This window comes from Arthrobotrys flagrans, assembly GCF_004000055.1.
Source record: "Arthrobotrys flagrans strain CBS H-5679 chromosome Unknown unitig_1, whole genome shotgun sequence".
NCBI lineage: Eukaryota > Fungi > Ascomycota > Orbiliomycetes > Orbiliales > Orbiliaceae > Arthrobotrys > Arthrobotrys flagrans.
In genome coordinates this window covers 663276-679657 of record NW_027137556.1, presented here as the reverse complement: position 1 = coordinate 679657, position 16382 = coordinate 663276, and the positions used below count along the sequence as shown (strand labels likewise).

At 47.8% G+C, this 16382-nt stretch overlaps 8 protein-coding genes across 8 annotated transcripts; 4 read left to right on the top strand and 4 right to left on the bottom strand.

The window, feature by feature from the left end:
• Positions 1-285: 285 nt before the first annotated feature.
• DFL_008172 (uncharacterized protein) lies at positions 286-1803 on the top strand (the record flags this gene model as incomplete). The annotated part of the gene is made up of 1 exon (XM_067637869.1): positions 286-1803. One exon carries the CDS (start codon positions 286-288, stop codon positions 1801-1803), a length of 1518 nt encoding a protein of 505 aa, XP_067485815.1.
• A 123-nt stretch (positions 1804-1926) lies between these two features.
• DFL_008171 (uncharacterized protein) lies at positions 1927-2480 on the bottom strand (the record flags this gene model as incomplete). Its single annotated transcript, XM_067637868.1, has 4 exons — positions 1927-2115; positions 2176-2191; positions 2262-2343; positions 2408-2480. The coding sequence occupies 4 exons, from the start codon at positions 2478-2480 to the stop codon at positions 1927-1929; spliced, it is 360 nt and encodes a 119-aa protein (XP_067485814.1).
• A 270-nt stretch (positions 2481-2750) lies between these two features.
• Positions 2751-3173, top strand: DFL_008170 (uncharacterized protein; the record flags this gene model as incomplete). Its single annotated transcript, XM_067637867.1, has 4 exons — positions 2751-2753; positions 2819-2940; positions 3016-3085; positions 3153-3173. 4 exons carry the CDS (start codon positions 2751-2753, stop codon positions 3171-3173), a joined length of 216 nt encoding a protein of 71 aa, XP_067485813.1.
• A 66-nt stretch (positions 3174-3239) lies between these two features.
• DFL_008169 (uncharacterized protein) lies at positions 3240-5158 on the bottom strand (the record flags this gene model as incomplete). Its single annotated transcript, XM_067637865.1, has 3 exons — positions 3240-4536; positions 4602-4744; positions 4805-5158. 3 exons carry the CDS (start codon positions 5156-5158, stop codon positions 3240-3242), a joined length of 1794 nt encoding a protein of 597 aa, XP_067485812.1.
• A 482-nt stretch (positions 5159-5640) lies between these two features.
• DFL_008168 (uncharacterized protein) lies at positions 5641-9340 on the top strand (the record flags this gene model as incomplete). The annotated part of the gene is made up of 11 exons (XM_067637864.1): positions 5641-5667; positions 5727-6044; positions 6110-6179; positions 6242-6470; positions 6537-7482; positions 7545-7840; positions 7905-8149; positions 8202-8328; positions 8392-9032; positions 9081-9230; positions 9288-9340. 11 exons carry the CDS (start codon positions 5641-5643, stop codon positions 9338-9340), a joined length of 3102 nt encoding a protein of 1033 aa, XP_067485811.1.
• An 846-nt stretch (positions 9341-10186) lies between these two features.
• Positions 10187-11018, bottom strand: DFL_008167 (uncharacterized protein; the record flags this gene model as incomplete). The annotated part of the gene is made up of 5 exons (XM_067637863.1): positions 10187-10339; positions 10410-10544; positions 10601-10798; positions 10853-10880; positions 10951-11018. 5 exons carry the CDS (start codon positions 11016-11018, stop codon positions 10187-10189), a joined length of 582 nt encoding a protein of 193 aa, XP_067485810.1.
• Positions 11019-12546: 1528 nt separating this feature from the next.
• DFL_008166 (uncharacterized protein) lies at positions 12547-14116 on the top strand (the record flags this gene model as incomplete). The annotated part of the gene is made up of 5 exons (XM_067637862.1): positions 12547-12631; positions 12739-13059; positions 13121-13160; positions 13237-13511; positions 13569-14116. 5 exons carry the CDS (start codon positions 12547-12549, stop codon positions 14114-14116), a joined length of 1269 nt encoding a protein of 422 aa, XP_067485809.1.
• Positions 14117-14735: 619 nt separating this feature from the next.
• On the bottom strand, positions 14736-15952 carry DFL_008165 (uncharacterized protein; the record flags this gene model as incomplete). The annotated part of the gene is made up of 3 exons (XM_067637861.1): positions 14736-15303; positions 15375-15624; positions 15715-15952. 3 exons carry the CDS (start codon positions 15950-15952, stop codon positions 14736-14738), a joined length of 1056 nt encoding a protein of 351 aa, XP_067485808.1.
• Positions 15953-16382: the final 430 nt, after the last annotated feature.

Sequence of the window (16382 nt, the reverse complement as noted above, 5' to 3'; positions counted from 1 at the left end):
CCTACCTAATAGCCGCCGTGGTGCTGGTTTAAACGTTTTTCGAAACGACAACACTCAACCCGATAGAATATTTTTTTTCAACAACAAATTAAAATATTTCGACTTCAAAATTCAAATTCAAAACTTCGCGACATGCCTTCACGTTAGGCCACCATTCATAATCTATAAACAAAAACAACAACGGCGCTTGCCACGCCTGTGATATAACAGCAGCTAGCACCGGCTCTGCTCTCTCAAACCCCGCTCTCTGGTTGCGGCGGTCAACCGAAATAAAAAGGAAGATGTATGCGTTCCCATATACTATCTCGAACCGAAGCGATAGGCCGTCAGACCTCTTCCTTATGGAAAGTCTATAGTGGCTCTGGGAGATTCCCCGTCCGGACTCAGTTCCCATCAGCACCATGCTTTCGATTTGCTGGCTTGAGAGCTGGGACCTTGTACCGAAGATTCACGTATTTTCGGAGAGGTGACAGTGGATCTGAAAATGGGGAAGGCCAGGTCGCCAACCAAGCCGCTTCCGTGATTCCGCTTGCTTTCAAATCCGAATCGGCGAAGGATTCGAAGGAGACGGATGAGGACAGCCCGCCGGGCCCTCAGAACGACGGCCGGCTCGCTGCGTTCTGGAGAAGCTTCAATTCCAAGGCCACGAAACCAAACCAACTATTCGAATCCTACCTTCAACTTCCCGTTCCACGACTTCGGTACCTGTCACAAGAACAGGTCTATGGGCTGCTCTCGAAAATGTCCATCATCAAAAAAGGCGATGAGAGCGCCATGCTACAATATCTTACCGTCATTGATGACATGAGAACAGGCAAAGTTCCGATTCCGAGGTATCACTGGAACACCGCGATCAGCTTTGTTGCTAAGTGCTATCGCCATCTGACAGACCATGATCTTCAATCAGGTCTGTTTCTATGGAAAGAAATGGAAAAGTCTGCAGGGGTAGTGGCTGATGCTACCACCTTCAACATTCTTTTTCACCTTGCCACAAATTCCAACATGGCACATCTCCCTTTGATGATCCTGAAAGAAATGAAAAGACGAAACATACCAATGGACAGATTCAGCTATGTCAATCTTATAATGTACTATGGCAAGCAGGGGGACGGTCGAGGCATACGGCACGCGTATCGGGAATTCATTCGAGCAGGTGAGGTCGTGGATATCGTCGTCCTCAACGCCATCATGACAGCGTTGATTAGCGCGGGGGAACCGCAAGCTGCCGAAGATGTTCTAACACACCTTATACAATCGCCTACCAAATCGAAGCCGAGACTTTCGACGGAAAAACGGAATATGCGGAAACTTCACAAGAATATCAGGAATCTAAGATGGATCTTGGCCCAGCAAGGATTTGACCCGAATATGGATTTGGGTCTGGCGCCTCTAGCTCCAGATCTGGTATCTTTTGCGATATTTATTGATTATCATGCTAGAGAAACGGCGGACTTTGGAAAAATTCTATCTCTCTTGAATGATCTTTCGGAGTGCGGTATTAACTCCGAGGTCTCTATTCTCCAGTCTCTATTCAAAGGGTTCGCTTTGCACGGAAACGCCAGGTACACTCCGTGGACTTTGCAGAGGCTAAACGCAGTTTTTGACGCATTTATGAACGGGAGTTATCGCATCAATCGGGATGCAACGTTATGGTGTCTCCGAGCGCATGTCATCCTCGCTGGAAAGAAAAAGGGAAAGGAAGTCTGGGAGATGGTGAAAACGAGGTGGCTGGAGCAAGGAGGGAATAGGTCTGAGATATCCGAGGTAGAGCATCGGCTTTCCAGGATGAGGAAAGAGTTCTGAAAATAAAGAGGAACCCTTGTGTCGATATTAATCGAGACGCGGGACCTGGGCCCGTACCTGTCGAAGAGCGGACCGAGCTAAGCCTGTGATTAATCCAGCCTAATAACCAATTCTCCCATCGTTCTATTTTGGGTTGATGGTGGTGCCTGTTTCATCAAATTGCTTTCGCGCATCCTGAATTACTTTGGTCATAGCAAGCAATTCCTCGACTCTTCCGAGTTTTCTTGGATCCCGACGGAGCGCGAATTTAAAGTCGTCTACTTTGATTTTGTTCCGCCGGGCATGCGATGCAGATTTCGCAGCTTCGTGGCACTAGACCGATCGAGTGAGCAAAGGGTTTGGGCTCTCAGAAGTTCCGAATTAATCACCCACCATTTCGATGATGTATCTAAAAGAAGAATAGAAATTTTACTTGGAATTCGGTTAGAAAAGGGTCCAAGACGATTCGCCAAACTTACTCTGTAACGATTTCATCGAGGGTATTGACACTCTCTGTGAACGGCTGAAAGTCATCTCCAAACGCGTACATGATAACTTTCACTATCGTCTATGGGCATCAATATCAATATCTCAAGCGAGGGGGACGGGGGACGGGCAACCGTACGATCCTTGGAGAAGAAAGGCTGGCGCCTTTGAGGCCGTGGGCCCCTTCGAGTGCCTTCGGTTCTCGGTTCCATAATGCGAATTTCGGGGAGTCGGGTCTGGCGATTAAAACAGTTGGTGTATGCTGAGTTACGCTCCGGCAGGAGATCTGAAATTGCGGCGATGAGGCCACTCCCGAGCAGTCACGTGAACAAGGCCAAACTAACCTCCGACAACACCGAAGGACACGGCGCCACACATGCCATATAAATGGCACTCGCACCGGTACCATAACTGGTACAGTATTATGATCTCGCACCCGCGTTCGATTTTCACCCACCATCTTCTCCCGAAATAGAAGCAAAATGGTAGCCAAGTTCCCTCTAACGACCGTCTCGGATATGCACTAACAATAGTCATCATGATCTATTAGTCTGCGCTTTTCAACTTCCAATCCCTCCTTCTGGTGATTCTCCTCTTCATCTGCACATGCGCATACACTCGAAGCGTCTTCCCAGCCTTGATGGATAAGCACAAACATGGTTTCCTGGGAGTGTGCGTCTTGGAACTGCTCCCATCCTCTCTCTCTCTGTACCCTCGAGCTTGTCTAATCTCCTCTCTCCTATCAAGGTTCTGGAAAGCGGCACGGATAGGCGAACGGCTATCCCCATATGTTAGTATTTGTTGCATCGTTATGGCGGTAAGTTTCACTTCTTTCGTCGGGGTATTTGGGCAGATAAACTGATTTCTAACTTCTAAATGGACAGATTTCTCGTCTCATTGGATAAATTATCGGGCATGAAACGCGCCCAACCATGATGAATTGGATATCAATTCTTTCTTAGGCTACTAAGCTACGGGAATTCAAAATCCACACTCTCACCATCGTTCCTCTTCATCTCGTCATATCCTGCGCTACCCACGATCCTCTCTACCTTCAGGGCATCCCACTGCGTGAAAAGGGCCCGAACCTTGGAGTCTTCCAGCTGAGATTTACCGTCCGAAATACTTTCTCGCAGAAACCCGACGAGCTCCCGGTAGAATATCGCATTTCCAGGCATACTATACAGAAAGACGTTCTGCACACCCTTCAAGTTATACCGTCTGAAATAATGCGCTCTCTCTGTATAAATGAGGATCTTGTATCTCCCTGAAGAAAAGTAAGCGCGAGAACGCGCTACGTCTGATGCCGAAGTATATTCGTTGATGTCGCCAAAACTCTGACCGGTCTTGTTGAAGTAATTTCGGAGCCGGATGGCGTCCAGATATGATGATAAGAAAACAAGCAGACCTCCTTTATCTATCGTCCCCCCATTCTTCCAGAATGGCATAACGGTCTTTGTGAAGTATTCGAATCGGACGTCGGGGTCGAGTGCGGGGTTTGTGGATTGTATTTTCGTAAAAACCTGGGATATGTACGGGCTAAGCTCTCCAGGGTAAACTTGGTGCAGTTTAATCAACCCGCTGTGGTTCTTGCTATATCTGGACAGGAGAGAATTGGTTTCTGGAAATAAAAAGGCGGTTGATACGATGGTTTGTCGGAAGGAAGCGGCATCCCCGCTTAAATACCAGTTCCTGACTCGGGAGAAATCACAATCATGTGCGTTCTTGGGCATTTGATTCATACTTGCCAGTATCGACTCTACGTGATCCCAATTTTGCATTTGGAGTGAATCCGCACTATCCAAGTACAGAATTTCTATCGAGCTGATGAAATCAGCGTCGCCGCCGTCTTTTGCCGCTGATGAAATCACCGACTTTAGCCCGAGAGGGCTTGCTAAGATAATATCCGAGTGATAAAATTTTGAGAACAGTTTGACGGTTTTACGGGTTAGCTTGACGCCAATCCTAAACATATCATCGCTGTTTCCGCGAAAGAAATTCTTGAAGTCATCAGGTTTGGTGTCGGAGAACGGCTTGGCGATGCCGGGACCATACTCCTCGTTAAACCGTTGCTTGTTTTCGCAGTCATGGCCTTGTGCGAGACCGATTATATGGTTGACGACCTCGTAGCAGGAATTCCTTGTCGGGAGAATGAAGAGAACTTTAGGTCTCGTAAACCCTTGATCTCTTCTGGCATCCGTCTCATCGTCATCACAAGTGTTTCGTTTCGCGAGCCTGGCGCTGTTCTTAAGCACTATTTGCCGGGTGCTATGTGTCATACCATGTTAGACTCCTTCTGAAATATGCATATTGGTGTATTGCAGCAGTCGTACGTTAGAACATGGGCCAGACCATGAGAACAAACAAGTCGGCGAAAGGCCTCCCGATCCGCACCTGAAGGGTTTGCAAGGGCGACATCCACATAGTTACGTACGTATCTGGATAACTGGGATTGGTAGGAAGATGCTTCAGCAGGCTGTAGAGTTACCAGTATGGTTAGAATAGTCCCACGGGTACGAAATTTGAATTTGTTTACCTGAGATCTTCCCGAACCGTCGGTGGCACATTCCGAGAGCAATTGAGGATTCGATACGGTGACTCTACCTAATACCGGATGAACAACTGTTGAAAGGACTACAGAGGATCGAGGCGCTTCCTCTACATCAAAATGTGTCTTGTATGATATTGGATTCTTGGTTTCATCGCCAAAAGGTGGTGTAGAGCCGTCGTTGGGACCGTCATCGCCGGTTGTTTCAACTGGGATTTCAGAAACTGGGGTATGAAGCTTTCGGCGCTTCTGTAATGGTTCCTCTGGGTGTGATGATGATGATTTGGATAACTGCTTCTTTTGAGTGCTGCCGAATGAGTCGAGAAGCGCGGAGAACGTCATGTTGGCAAACCTTCGAGATGTCAGTAATATTCAATTTGATGTTGTCGCATAAATTTTTTTTTTTTTGGAAGAATCCAATGTCAGTAGCATCAGCCACATCATCAAAATACCAGCCACATAAACACGGTAGCCACAGAGTCTGCTTACGTAAACAGACACTTCGCGGCGCAATCAAACACGGGCTCCACTTGCTATTATATATACATCCAGCTATATATAAGCTAAGCCAAGACCATCCAGCTCTTACCAACGAGATCCTGTCCATAACGACACTACCTCTTACTTCATTGCTTCCAAGTTAGTACATCTTACTTAAGAGGTAGCTATCTTCTAGACTCACCATTCGCCCGAGAACTTCATTCACAGTACGCCCGAACCCGAGTATATCGGCAGTCCTTATTCATTCGTCCAGGAGGCTATCACCCCACCATACTGATACCTAGACCGCGACACCCCTCCTTGATTTTAAAAACTCCCTTGAAATGGATAACCCTCCTGATGCGGAGACTGTAAGCGGCTCCGTGGATCCAAAGTCGTTCGTATACTCTGCTAATCTGTCCTTGGAAAGATCCGCTTAAAAAGATTAGCCCGACTTGGAGCCTCATTAAAAGGCGCTTCCGAAAGTACCGCGTCTCCCACGTCTAGCGATTCACGCCCACAATCCCAAGCACCCTCTGCAAGCCCAACAACCTACAGCTCTACGACAAGCGCAGTACAACCGTTACCTTCACTCAAGCGACCCGTCTCCCCTTCCGCAGGACAACCTATCGACCATGCCCGTGGAAAACCCTCCCAGCGAGACAGCAACCCTAGGGCGCCCCCTTCTCTATCCCTAGAGCAGTGGGAGAACGATACGGTCGCTCGGGCTTTCCGTGTGACAGTTCAAGTTTGTTCCAGTTCTTATCCTCCACCCCATAGCGTTGGTTAGTTAAACTGACACGGTATGTTTAGGAACAACCCTCCACTGAGGGATACCTCTATCTTAGCGATTTATCTGATGAGATCAAGGCTCAGGGAAGAGGTACGATTGCGAGCTACCTGATATTCCACTTAATATAAATATTAACAGCCATATCCCTTTAGAGCTCAGATTGGGGCTCCAGGATCTCGACCAGATAATCATATCGGCAGCTTCTATAGCTGCACAGCCTTTCGCTTTTCTTCGAGACTCCCACAGACGAATTCTATCGATGGCTCATAGGCCGCCAAATCCCCGGTTGGACGTAGCCTATCAAACGAAATTTCTCGCAGAGCTCCGAAGAATCTGTGTTGATTTCTGTGGTCATGCTCTAGTAGAACCAGATATTTTCGAGTAAGTTCTTTACGAATTTCATTCCTACGAATGCCTTCAAGGTGACCGAACTTACCTGTTTTCCAGTGCTTCTTCCCGCCCCTTTAATCTCGCGGAGGATCTGCTGAAAGTATCCGACGGCGAGCCTGCCATCTCATCCGAGCTAATCAATGATTTGGCCGAAACATTCACCGGAAACCCCGATCTCGAGGGAGTCTTCCTTAAGGCGTTTGGTGATATGAGCGCTGGATTGAAACACCTGGAGCTAGTAGACGACTATCAAATATATACGAATGCGCTTTATCGCCTCGTCACAATTAAGCCGATGGCTATCCTTTTTACTGCCAGCCCTAGCTTCTTGCCTTCTAACCTCCGCCCACCTGATTTTGAAGTTGAGACACTCCTTGGACCGTACTTTAGAATCTCGCCCCTCCAAGGACGGGTTGTCGAGACGTACTTCCCGAGTCCTAAGACCCAAGCTCCTGCTGCACTAAATCTAGCCAGCAGTTCTCTTCGGATATCCATCAAAACCTACCAAGACCAACTGTCGGTTATCGTCAATTACCTTGTCAGGGCATCACCGGAAGCGCGAGGCAGGGTCCTTGATTTTTTCGCCAGTGTTCTCAACTCGAACTCGAAGAGACGAGCTCTCCAAGTTCAGGAAAACACAGTTTCGTCGGATGGGTTTTTACTGAATATTACAGCGGTTCTTAACAAACTATGTGATCCGTTTATGGACGCCACCTACTCCAAAGTGGACAAAATCGACGTACGATACTTCAGACAGAGCCCCAGGGTCGATATCAAGAACGAGACAAAGATATATGCTGATCAGGCCACCTCCGACGCGTTTTACGAAAGCACAATCGAAGGGAAAGCGAATTTTAACTCCGAGGTCTTTTTCTTAAACGTGGCCGCGCATCACGTAGGCTATATCGCTTGCATCAACAATGCCGTCAACTTGTCACATCATCTTTCGGATATGGAGAAAAACCTTGAGAGGCTCGAACAAGAACGGGAACGATTTCTCAACGTGAGATCTATTTATTTCTTTGCCAGACAATATAATAGAATTATTACTCACTGTGCTCTTAGTCGCCTCAACTCGCGCAACTGGACGCTAGTCTGAAGCTGCTCAAAGAGAGGCTCCAAAAGGGCTATTCTTACCAAGCTGCCCTCGATGGGCTCCTAGCCGACGAAAATTCGCAGCTGCAAGCCTTATCTTTCATGAACTACCTGACGGTGTGGCTCCTTCGACTTATGTCACCGAAAATGGAATATCCCCAGAAAGTATTCAAACTTCCACTTCCAGCTAGCGCCACCCCCGAGTTCTCAAACTTGCCGGAGTATATGATCGATGACATCGCAGCGGTTTTTTGCCACGTTGTACGGTGAGTGTCCGGTACATTCGGAGACTGTCGGCTTCTAGTTCGGTATAGTAACGGTGATATTTAGATCATATCCGTCGAGGGTCACTGCGCAACAAAGCGATGGTGTGATGGTTTTAGCTATCACACTACTTCGGATGGCGAGTTATGTTAAAAATCCATACTTAAAGGCAAAGTTGGTAGAGTCCCTGTATATCGGCATTCTCCCCGTCCGACCCGGTAGCGGCGATCGAGGGGTCTTGGGAGATTTGTTGAACGGCCATGAGTTTGCATTGGACAACCTCATGCACTCTTTAATGTCATTTTACATCGGTAGGGTTCCGTACTTCAGCTATCGGTTGCCCATCGGCTAATTCAAATCCAGAGGTTGAACAAACGGGAGCACATACTCAATTTTACGACAAGTTTAATATCCGTTACAATATCTCCCAAGTCATAAAATCAATTTGGCGGAATCAAGCCTATCGAGAAAAACTCGGACAGGAAAGCCGGTGAGTTTCTCTCTTGCTTCTGAAAAATCTTTCCTCCGAGAATATAATCTAACAAAATGTCAGCGTCAACCCTGATTTCTTCGTCAGATTTGTCGCCCTCCTTCTGAACGACGTTACATTCCTCCTTGATGAATCTCTTACTAAGCTTACGGAAATCCGCCGTTTACAAGATGAGCTTGAAAAAGCGCCTAACGATGCCAGGGCCAGGGCGGAGCAGGAAAGGCTATTATCCTCAAACGAGCATCATGCTACTACGTACGTGAGCCTTGCTAACGAAACAGTACTTATGGTCAAAAGGTTTACAGCCGCTATCCCTGATGCCTTTGTATCGCCCGAGTTAGTACATCGTTTGGCTGGGATGCTGAACTATAATCTGGTGGCATTGGTTGGACCGAAATGCTCCAACCTGCGCGTCAAGGACCCCCAAAAATACAGATTTGATGCCAGAGCCCTCCTCTCCGAGGTGATCGATGTATATTTAAATTTGGGGACCCGACCAGAATTCGTGAAAGCAATCGCTTTGGATGGACGTTCGTATAGCGCGGATTTGTTCTCCAGGGCTTACGGCATCCTTGCCAGATATGGATTAAAATCCCCCGAGGAGCTTTTGTTACTCAAAACGATGGCGGAAGCTGCTGAGGAAGCTAAAAGAGCTGATGAGAAAGGAGAGGAAGAATTGGGAGATGTTCCGGACGAATTCTTAGGTATGTCGTATTGGCTCTCGGCTGGAGCATCACTGACAAAATTCCTAGACCCTTTACTATTCACCCTCATGGAAAACCCCGTGACCCTCCCCACTTCAAAAACCAACATAGACCTTTCAACTATCAAGGCACACCTCCTCAGCGACCCCACCGACCCGTTTAACCGCTCGCCTCTTACTATCGAGCAAGTAATCCCCAGTAGGTTGTTCCCAGGCCTGATATTTTGCTGTGTAGAGCTAATAATATTATTATAAGATGTCGAGTTGAAGAATAGGATAGAAGCCTTCAAGGCGGAGAGACGGAGATAGCGGGGCGGCTTTGATATAGAAGTCATGCCCGTCTGGTGAATGAGCAATCGATGTGAAGCAAACGATTTCTATGATTCCAAGTTGTTGGCGAGGAGGGTTCGTGTGTTTATGATGTGTATTCAGCGATACGAATATGTTGGCCTACCATGATTCAGGTGGGGTTCGGAAAGAAGTCCATCCTCAGGAATAGTCTACCCGACGCTACGTTTCCATATCTATACGGGGAAATTGATAATTTACTACCGGCTGGCTCTTGGACTTTCAAAAAAAAAAAAAAAAAAAAAAAGGGAAGGGGATTTCATTTGAATGTGCTCGGGAAGAATATGACGGGCGATTGGACCGGAAAGGGAGAACCGAAATGCTAGCGACTGAAAAGGCTGAAGCAAGAACGAAAAAACCAAAACCAAAAATAAAAATAAAAATAAAAAAACTACAGCAAGAGCAAAAGCGATTAGGAATCTTGAGAAAGGAGAACATTACAATCTATGACAGTGATTAAGCCGAACGGAAAAGTGCAAAGCGGCCCGAGACAGGAAGGGATTCTAAAGTACAGGCCTCAAGGGGATGCTCGGCGTGAAAGAAGCTATCCGGTGTTTCCAAAGTACAGGTGGTTCGCTCCTGTTGACTAGATGGTGCACAACAGTAGTATTACAGTCGCCCTGGAAAAAAATAAATGAATAAAAAAAACCCTCCTGTGCCAGGTTTATCACAAGCGTAATAGTAAATTTTGCGCTCAAGGCGTAAACTTTTTGTCTTGAGATGGAAAGAGAAAAAGATCACATTCCCTGCCCGTATTTCGATCGCTTGTCTGCAACCAATGCCCCTGTGCGCATCTGTTTGATTTGTTTACAAGATGCTGCAGCCCTTGCTCTTCTTTTTCCTCGAAGTGAGGAGGGCGGCGCGGGTAGCGTGCTCAAAGACTTCACGGACGCCCTCATTTGTCTTGGCGGAACATTCCAAGTACTTGAAAGCACCGATCTTCTTGCGGACGTCATCTCCCTATCAATACCCACCGTTTGGTTAGCGATATATCCGCAAGATAGAATTTGTGTCACGTTGAGGATCTCACCTCTTCTGGGGTAACGGGCTTCTGCGATGTCTTTCGAAGTTCTTCGAGGGTCTTTGAATCGAATCTCAGATCCTTCTTGCACCCAACCAAAATGATAGGGAGGCCTTGGCAGAAGTGCAAAACTTCGGAGATCCACTAAACAAAGGCGTCAGCAAAATATCATCAAATTCCGCGGCACGGCGATAGCTAACCTTTTCTTGAACGTTGTCAAGAGAGTCAGGCGAATCAATAGCGAAGCAAATCAAGATCACGTGGGAATCTGGGTAGGAGAGTGGTCGAAGCCTATCATAGTCTTCCTGTCCAGCCGTATCCCAAAGAGCAAGTTCAACGTGCTTTCCGTCAACTTCAACATCGGCGACGTAGTTTTCGAATACTGTAGGGACGTAGACCTATATCGACTGTTAGATCGAGGCCGGTTTCTCGCATCGAATTCGTCCTCATACCTCAGGGAAAGTTCCCTTTGAAAAGACACTGGGGAAAGCAACCAGAAGAGTCAGTTGAACGGCTCTACACGTTTGGACAGGGGTATTCGGGTGCTCACATCAAGAGACAGGTTTTGCCACAGGCGCCGTCACCGACGATAACAAGCTTTCGTCTGATATCAGCCATCTAGAAAAAATTAATTCGAAGTGATATTGGTTAGTCGCGTGTGTAAGCTATTTGTGTCGGAGGTGTCGTGAGGAGAAGCGGGAGTGGATAAAATGGTCAAAAGGAAAGTGCAGTATTAAATGTGTGGGTAGACGGTTTGTAAGAACCAGGATATCGAAGGGATAGGAATATTGCAAGGAAATATATAGAATTGCTTAGGGAAACAGGTGGAGTTCTAGTGCTTTTTTGTTTTCCGCCTTTTCTTTGTTTTTCCGGCTGCTTGCTAGTCTTCCCCGTTGAAAAGAGTAGAGGGAAGGGTAAAGAGGGGGAACGAAACGAGGCAGGGTCGGGAGGGTGATTGGGAAAATGTGACTACGTTTTGGGAGGATATGAAACCACAACAATAGCGATGCCGATGGTGATGGTTTGTTTGTAAGGGGTTTGAGCCGAACGGTCGTAGGCGTTTGCTAAGGCGAGTTCTGGAATAACCAACAAAAAAAGAAAGGCAGACAATAAGGAAGTATGACAAGGCAGGTAAGAGTCAAGTTGGAAAAGGGAAGGGGGAGAAGAAGAAGAGGAAAGGGAAGGGGGGGAGAGAGAGAGAAGAGGAAGACGAGAAAGAAGCTAGGGGGTTCAGTTCAGCTAAGGCAGAAAAAGGCTGATGCTGAGGCGTGTGAAAATGAAAACGAGAGCCGAAAGAAAGTCTCAAGTGCCCGAAGCCAACTACGATGGATGGCAGCGCGTGAAAGGAGCGAGAATGAGAAGGGCTAGAGTTCGATGAAGTAATTGATGGATGAAAGAGGCAAAGAAGTGCCTGTTCTGCCCCGTCCTATCTGTCTGTCCGTCCGTCGGCCCTGCCAGTTTGGACGGGAAAGCACGTTTAGAGCACGGCTTTCGTGGCGATGACGACGATGTTGGCAACAGGAGAAGGAACATGCGCAAAAGTACTGCCAGCTTCTCGACCAGTAGCAAGTACCTCGACAAGGCACGAAGGGAGTGAGATAGAGACAGAAACGAATGAAGTCCAGGCAAGGCGGTAACAAAAATGCACGAATGACCGGCGTGTATATCAACCTATCTGTTTGTACTGACCTTGTCTTATGCGTATGAAGTGAGCTAGTTAAGTAGTCAGTTAATTACTTTGTATGAGTGTCTGCCGGTCTGTCTGCGAATGTGAACGTGAATGTGAATGTGAATGTGAATGTGAATGTGAACGGTCTCGAAGCTTGCTTCTTCGTCGTGGGATGGTTTCTGTAGATAGGTGGGAGTGGTGATGATGGTGGTTGGGGGAAGACGGAGACGGAGAGATGGATGGCAGTGATTGTTGTGTTAATTATGGGATCGATGCGGCTGGGAAGGCAGGAAGAAGGGGGGCAAGGAAACAACAACACACTCTCGCTCACTCACTCACCTCCACGGATTACGCACACGCGCCCACACCCACGCCCACACGCACTTCTCTATCTCGAAATCGCATCACGACGACGACGACGACCACCACCACCACCACCACTATTTAAGTAATCACCCCGAGCTTGGATTTAGCATCATGTCTGCACCTTCATCCGCCTCCGCCCTGGAAGAGGCATTCTCTGATGCCCCGCTGTTGCGTCAGGAAATACTAAAACACGTTTGTATGTCACATGTATATTTTTATTAAAAGACATCAATTGATATTACAAATTGATACAAACCATCCTTCATATCCACCGTAATCGTGATTCTAACTCGAAACTTGTAGCCAATAATCCCCAATCTTTGGATTTGCTCCATCAAATATCTCGTTATATCATCAACATCAAACAGGCTAGCATTGACGACAGAGATGGCCCGGCTGTCAAACGTCGGAAGCTTGAAAACAATGCCGGTTCTCAAATCGAGGTCGTAAGTAAATCGACCTTGGTTGCTGAATTGAGCTCCCAGCCAACCTTGCTCCGTGTACCCGATATATCCTTCTCGATTCCACAACGGAAGAAATTCACATTGGTCTTAACCGCCGCTGCTCTCGGGGCTTTCGGCCCCAACGACACCGTTGAGTTTGGTGTGCATGTAAATGAAGTTGGTAAGTAGTATTCACGTGGCTACATCGCGATCTAAAGTCTAACGGTAAATTTTCAACATAGATTACGTAGCCTGTGTCCCTGTTCCGGAAAAGGCCGCGAGGTGAGTATATATATGCACATACCCTACCAGCTCAATGGGGTGATTGTGATCTAATATCCGAGGATCGTTTTCTTAGACAGTGGAACTTTGCCATATTTGTGAAGAATAGTCATGGAATTAGCGATGCCCCTACGGATCCGTTACTCTTCACAGTAACCGATACTCCGCCGAAGGGCGGCGCGCCAGGTGAAGGCACCGACACGAGGCAAACCATAACGGCCACCCTGAACCGCATCCTTCCCATCAATGTCACAGAGCCCTCCCCGGAAGTTTTCAGATCCCTTGCGGCGAACTCATACAGAAAAAACGAGGACTCGTACCATGTTAAATCTCATCTCGGAACCAAAGAAGGTGCAAACTCCCCTCAAAACAACCGTCTATCATACCCCCCCTGCTGACACCTCTAAGGTTTTCTCTTCTTTTTGGAGAACGCAATAATATGGGGGTTCAAAAAGCCACTGTTTTGTTTCGCTTTCGATTCGATCGAGTCAAGCAGCTATTCGAGTATCACCCAGCGTACTTTTAGTTTGACGATCAAAACCACCGCCGAGTTTGGTGGTAAAGAAATAGAATTCTCCATGATCGATCAAGTCGAACATCCTGCTATCGACGATTTCCTTCGAAAGAATCAACTCAAGGATGCGAGTATGGCAGAAGCCCGGCGCGCGAAGATACCATCTTCGTTAATAAAAGAAAACACGGGGGCAAAAAGCGAGCTCCAGGCCGCCGAGAACGAAATTGCAGGAGTTGATCAAAACGATAGCGACGACGAAGATGATGACGACTACGAAGAGAATAGCGAAGGGAGTGATCACACGGATGCATCTGATTCCGATGACTCCGACGCCGGGTCGAATATAAACCGGCGGACCGCTTCTCGAAATCTCGCTGAAGAGGAACTCGGAAGTGAATTAGAGGACGTAGATATTACGGACGACGAGGAATCCCGGGATTGAAGGAAGCTCGGCTCGGAATTTTAACCATCCACGACCGTTTGCGCCGGGAGTCTACGGTTTCGCGCCCGACTACATGGTGGCTACGGCGGATATGACATCTCTACCATCAGCCTGCTCGCGAAACAGGGGGAGAAAAAAAAAATACGCCCCACAGTGCAGTTTCCGAAGAGTCATCTGCCTGTGTCATCCTTATCTCGGCACTTCCGAACACCTTTTGTATTGAAGATCAAATATTCCATCTGGATCGTTCGGACGGATCAAATACCTCCATTTATTTCTCGCAGAGCGATGGACAGGCGCGTGGCTTTTGTATGTAGTGTCGACGTGAGTGATACCCGGGCTCAGATATCGTGGATTATCTTTCTATGATTAATAAGATGTAGCCGCAGCAGGCCAAACCCCAATAGGGAAAAAGAAGAAGAAATGCCGCCGCTTGAAATGGGCTGTTTTGTTTGACCCCAAGCCGATTTACGCGAAAGCCCTGCCGTAGATTTCTGGGGCCGTTGGGCTCTAGAAGCCCCCGTTTCGATATCATGAGAGGTTATACGTTTTTGAGATATCAGCTGAACTAACTATTCAGGTGGAAACTACCATGTTTAAAGAACGCTTTGAATACTGATTATTTGCCATCGGACTGGATCCCACCTATTTCGGACGAAGCCGAGACACCCCCTTCTCTACCAGTATCGGAATATTCTTGCGCGGTAACTTCAAATCCTTGGCTCCTGTGCTGTTCCGGTTGCCGATTCGCTTGCCTCCCAAAACGGTACGCAACATACAAGCCTGCCAGAATAAGTGGCACCGACACTCCAACAGCAATTCCGGCAATAGCGCCTCCGGACAGGCCGGAGGAGTTACTTTCCTGTGCACCCGGCTCCTGAGGTTGCGAATCAGAGCTCGTGCTCGAGGCCGCCCCGGTGACCTGTTGGTTAGGCGGTTCGGAGGTAGTTTGCTCTGCTGTCGGTGGTGATGTTTGCCGGGAAGTATGGCTTTCAGTGCCCTCCACTCCCGTCACCGTGGAAAGAGACGGGTCAGTTGGACCCGGGGGTAGTACGACAACCGCACTGCCGAAATACACCGACTCATGATTTACGACACTCTTTTCCTCCGTTATCGTAGGGCCTTTCGAAGTCGCTAGACAGATCGGGACGGGGCCGTCCGCCTTATAACTTATAGAATTGGCAGCACTATCCGCTCATCAATACAGGAACCCGACTAATTCAAATCGAGAAGCATCGCAGGGTTACTTTTAACTCACCTCGGACAGCATAATTTCCCTGTTTTGGTTCCGACCACAGGATATGTTATCCAAAAGCCCTGGGTGCTCCTCCTTACGGCAACAAATTCGATATCCCCGAGCGTCGTATATCCACCCGGGCATACGCCGGGGGAATTGTATTGGCGAAGTTCGTAGTTTGGTGGGCAACACGTCGTATGAGGACCACCGTACTGGCAACCCTGCCTGAACGTCGTTATAGTGAAGGACCGTGTGTTCCCGTCCCCGAAAACTATATTATATATATATACGTATATGGGAGTTTAGTAAAGGTGAGGATAGCAAATGAATTCTTGGGATCACTGGAACGCGGCGACCGCACCTAAAGTCTGTGTAGAGTAGGCCGAAAACGTTGAACAGTCCGATGGAGGATTGAAGGTTCCCAGCGCACCTGCCGCTGTCAATGTTACCGAAATGCGAGATCGAGTCGAAGAGGCATCCTGCGCGCAAGATCCTAGGCATAAATATCCCAAGGCAAACAGCACTTCCATCAGGTTGACGCGCCGAAGGAAGATCGATGGCAGTACTTCCCCCGGGTTGCCTAGAGTTAGGAACGTCATGGTCGTGCTATCCGGATAATGGAGTTGTATGTGTTGCGAATTGTTGGAAATTACAAAGTACAAAAAGGGGCCGGATGTCGCCAACACGCACAAGATAGGAGCTGCTGATATATAGCGATGTATATCTAATGCTTCAGTGGCCGTTTAAACTTGGCCTGATAATTGGGGTCTGGTACGGATGTTTTCGGCCCACCAGCTTGTTTTACCTTATATATATCGCATTCACGAGAATAACGTTATAAACCGTCGTCGCAATCTACATTTCTCGGTTGTAATTCCAACCCCTGTATCACCTATACCATGCATCTCGCTTGGCCCCGGGGTTTGAGGTTTACCGACTGGCTGAATTGAACTCAGCATTGTATTGAACCGCTTCCTCAATCTCATCACCTACAACTTCGACCCGCCGCAAGCTTCTAGCTTCGTGACT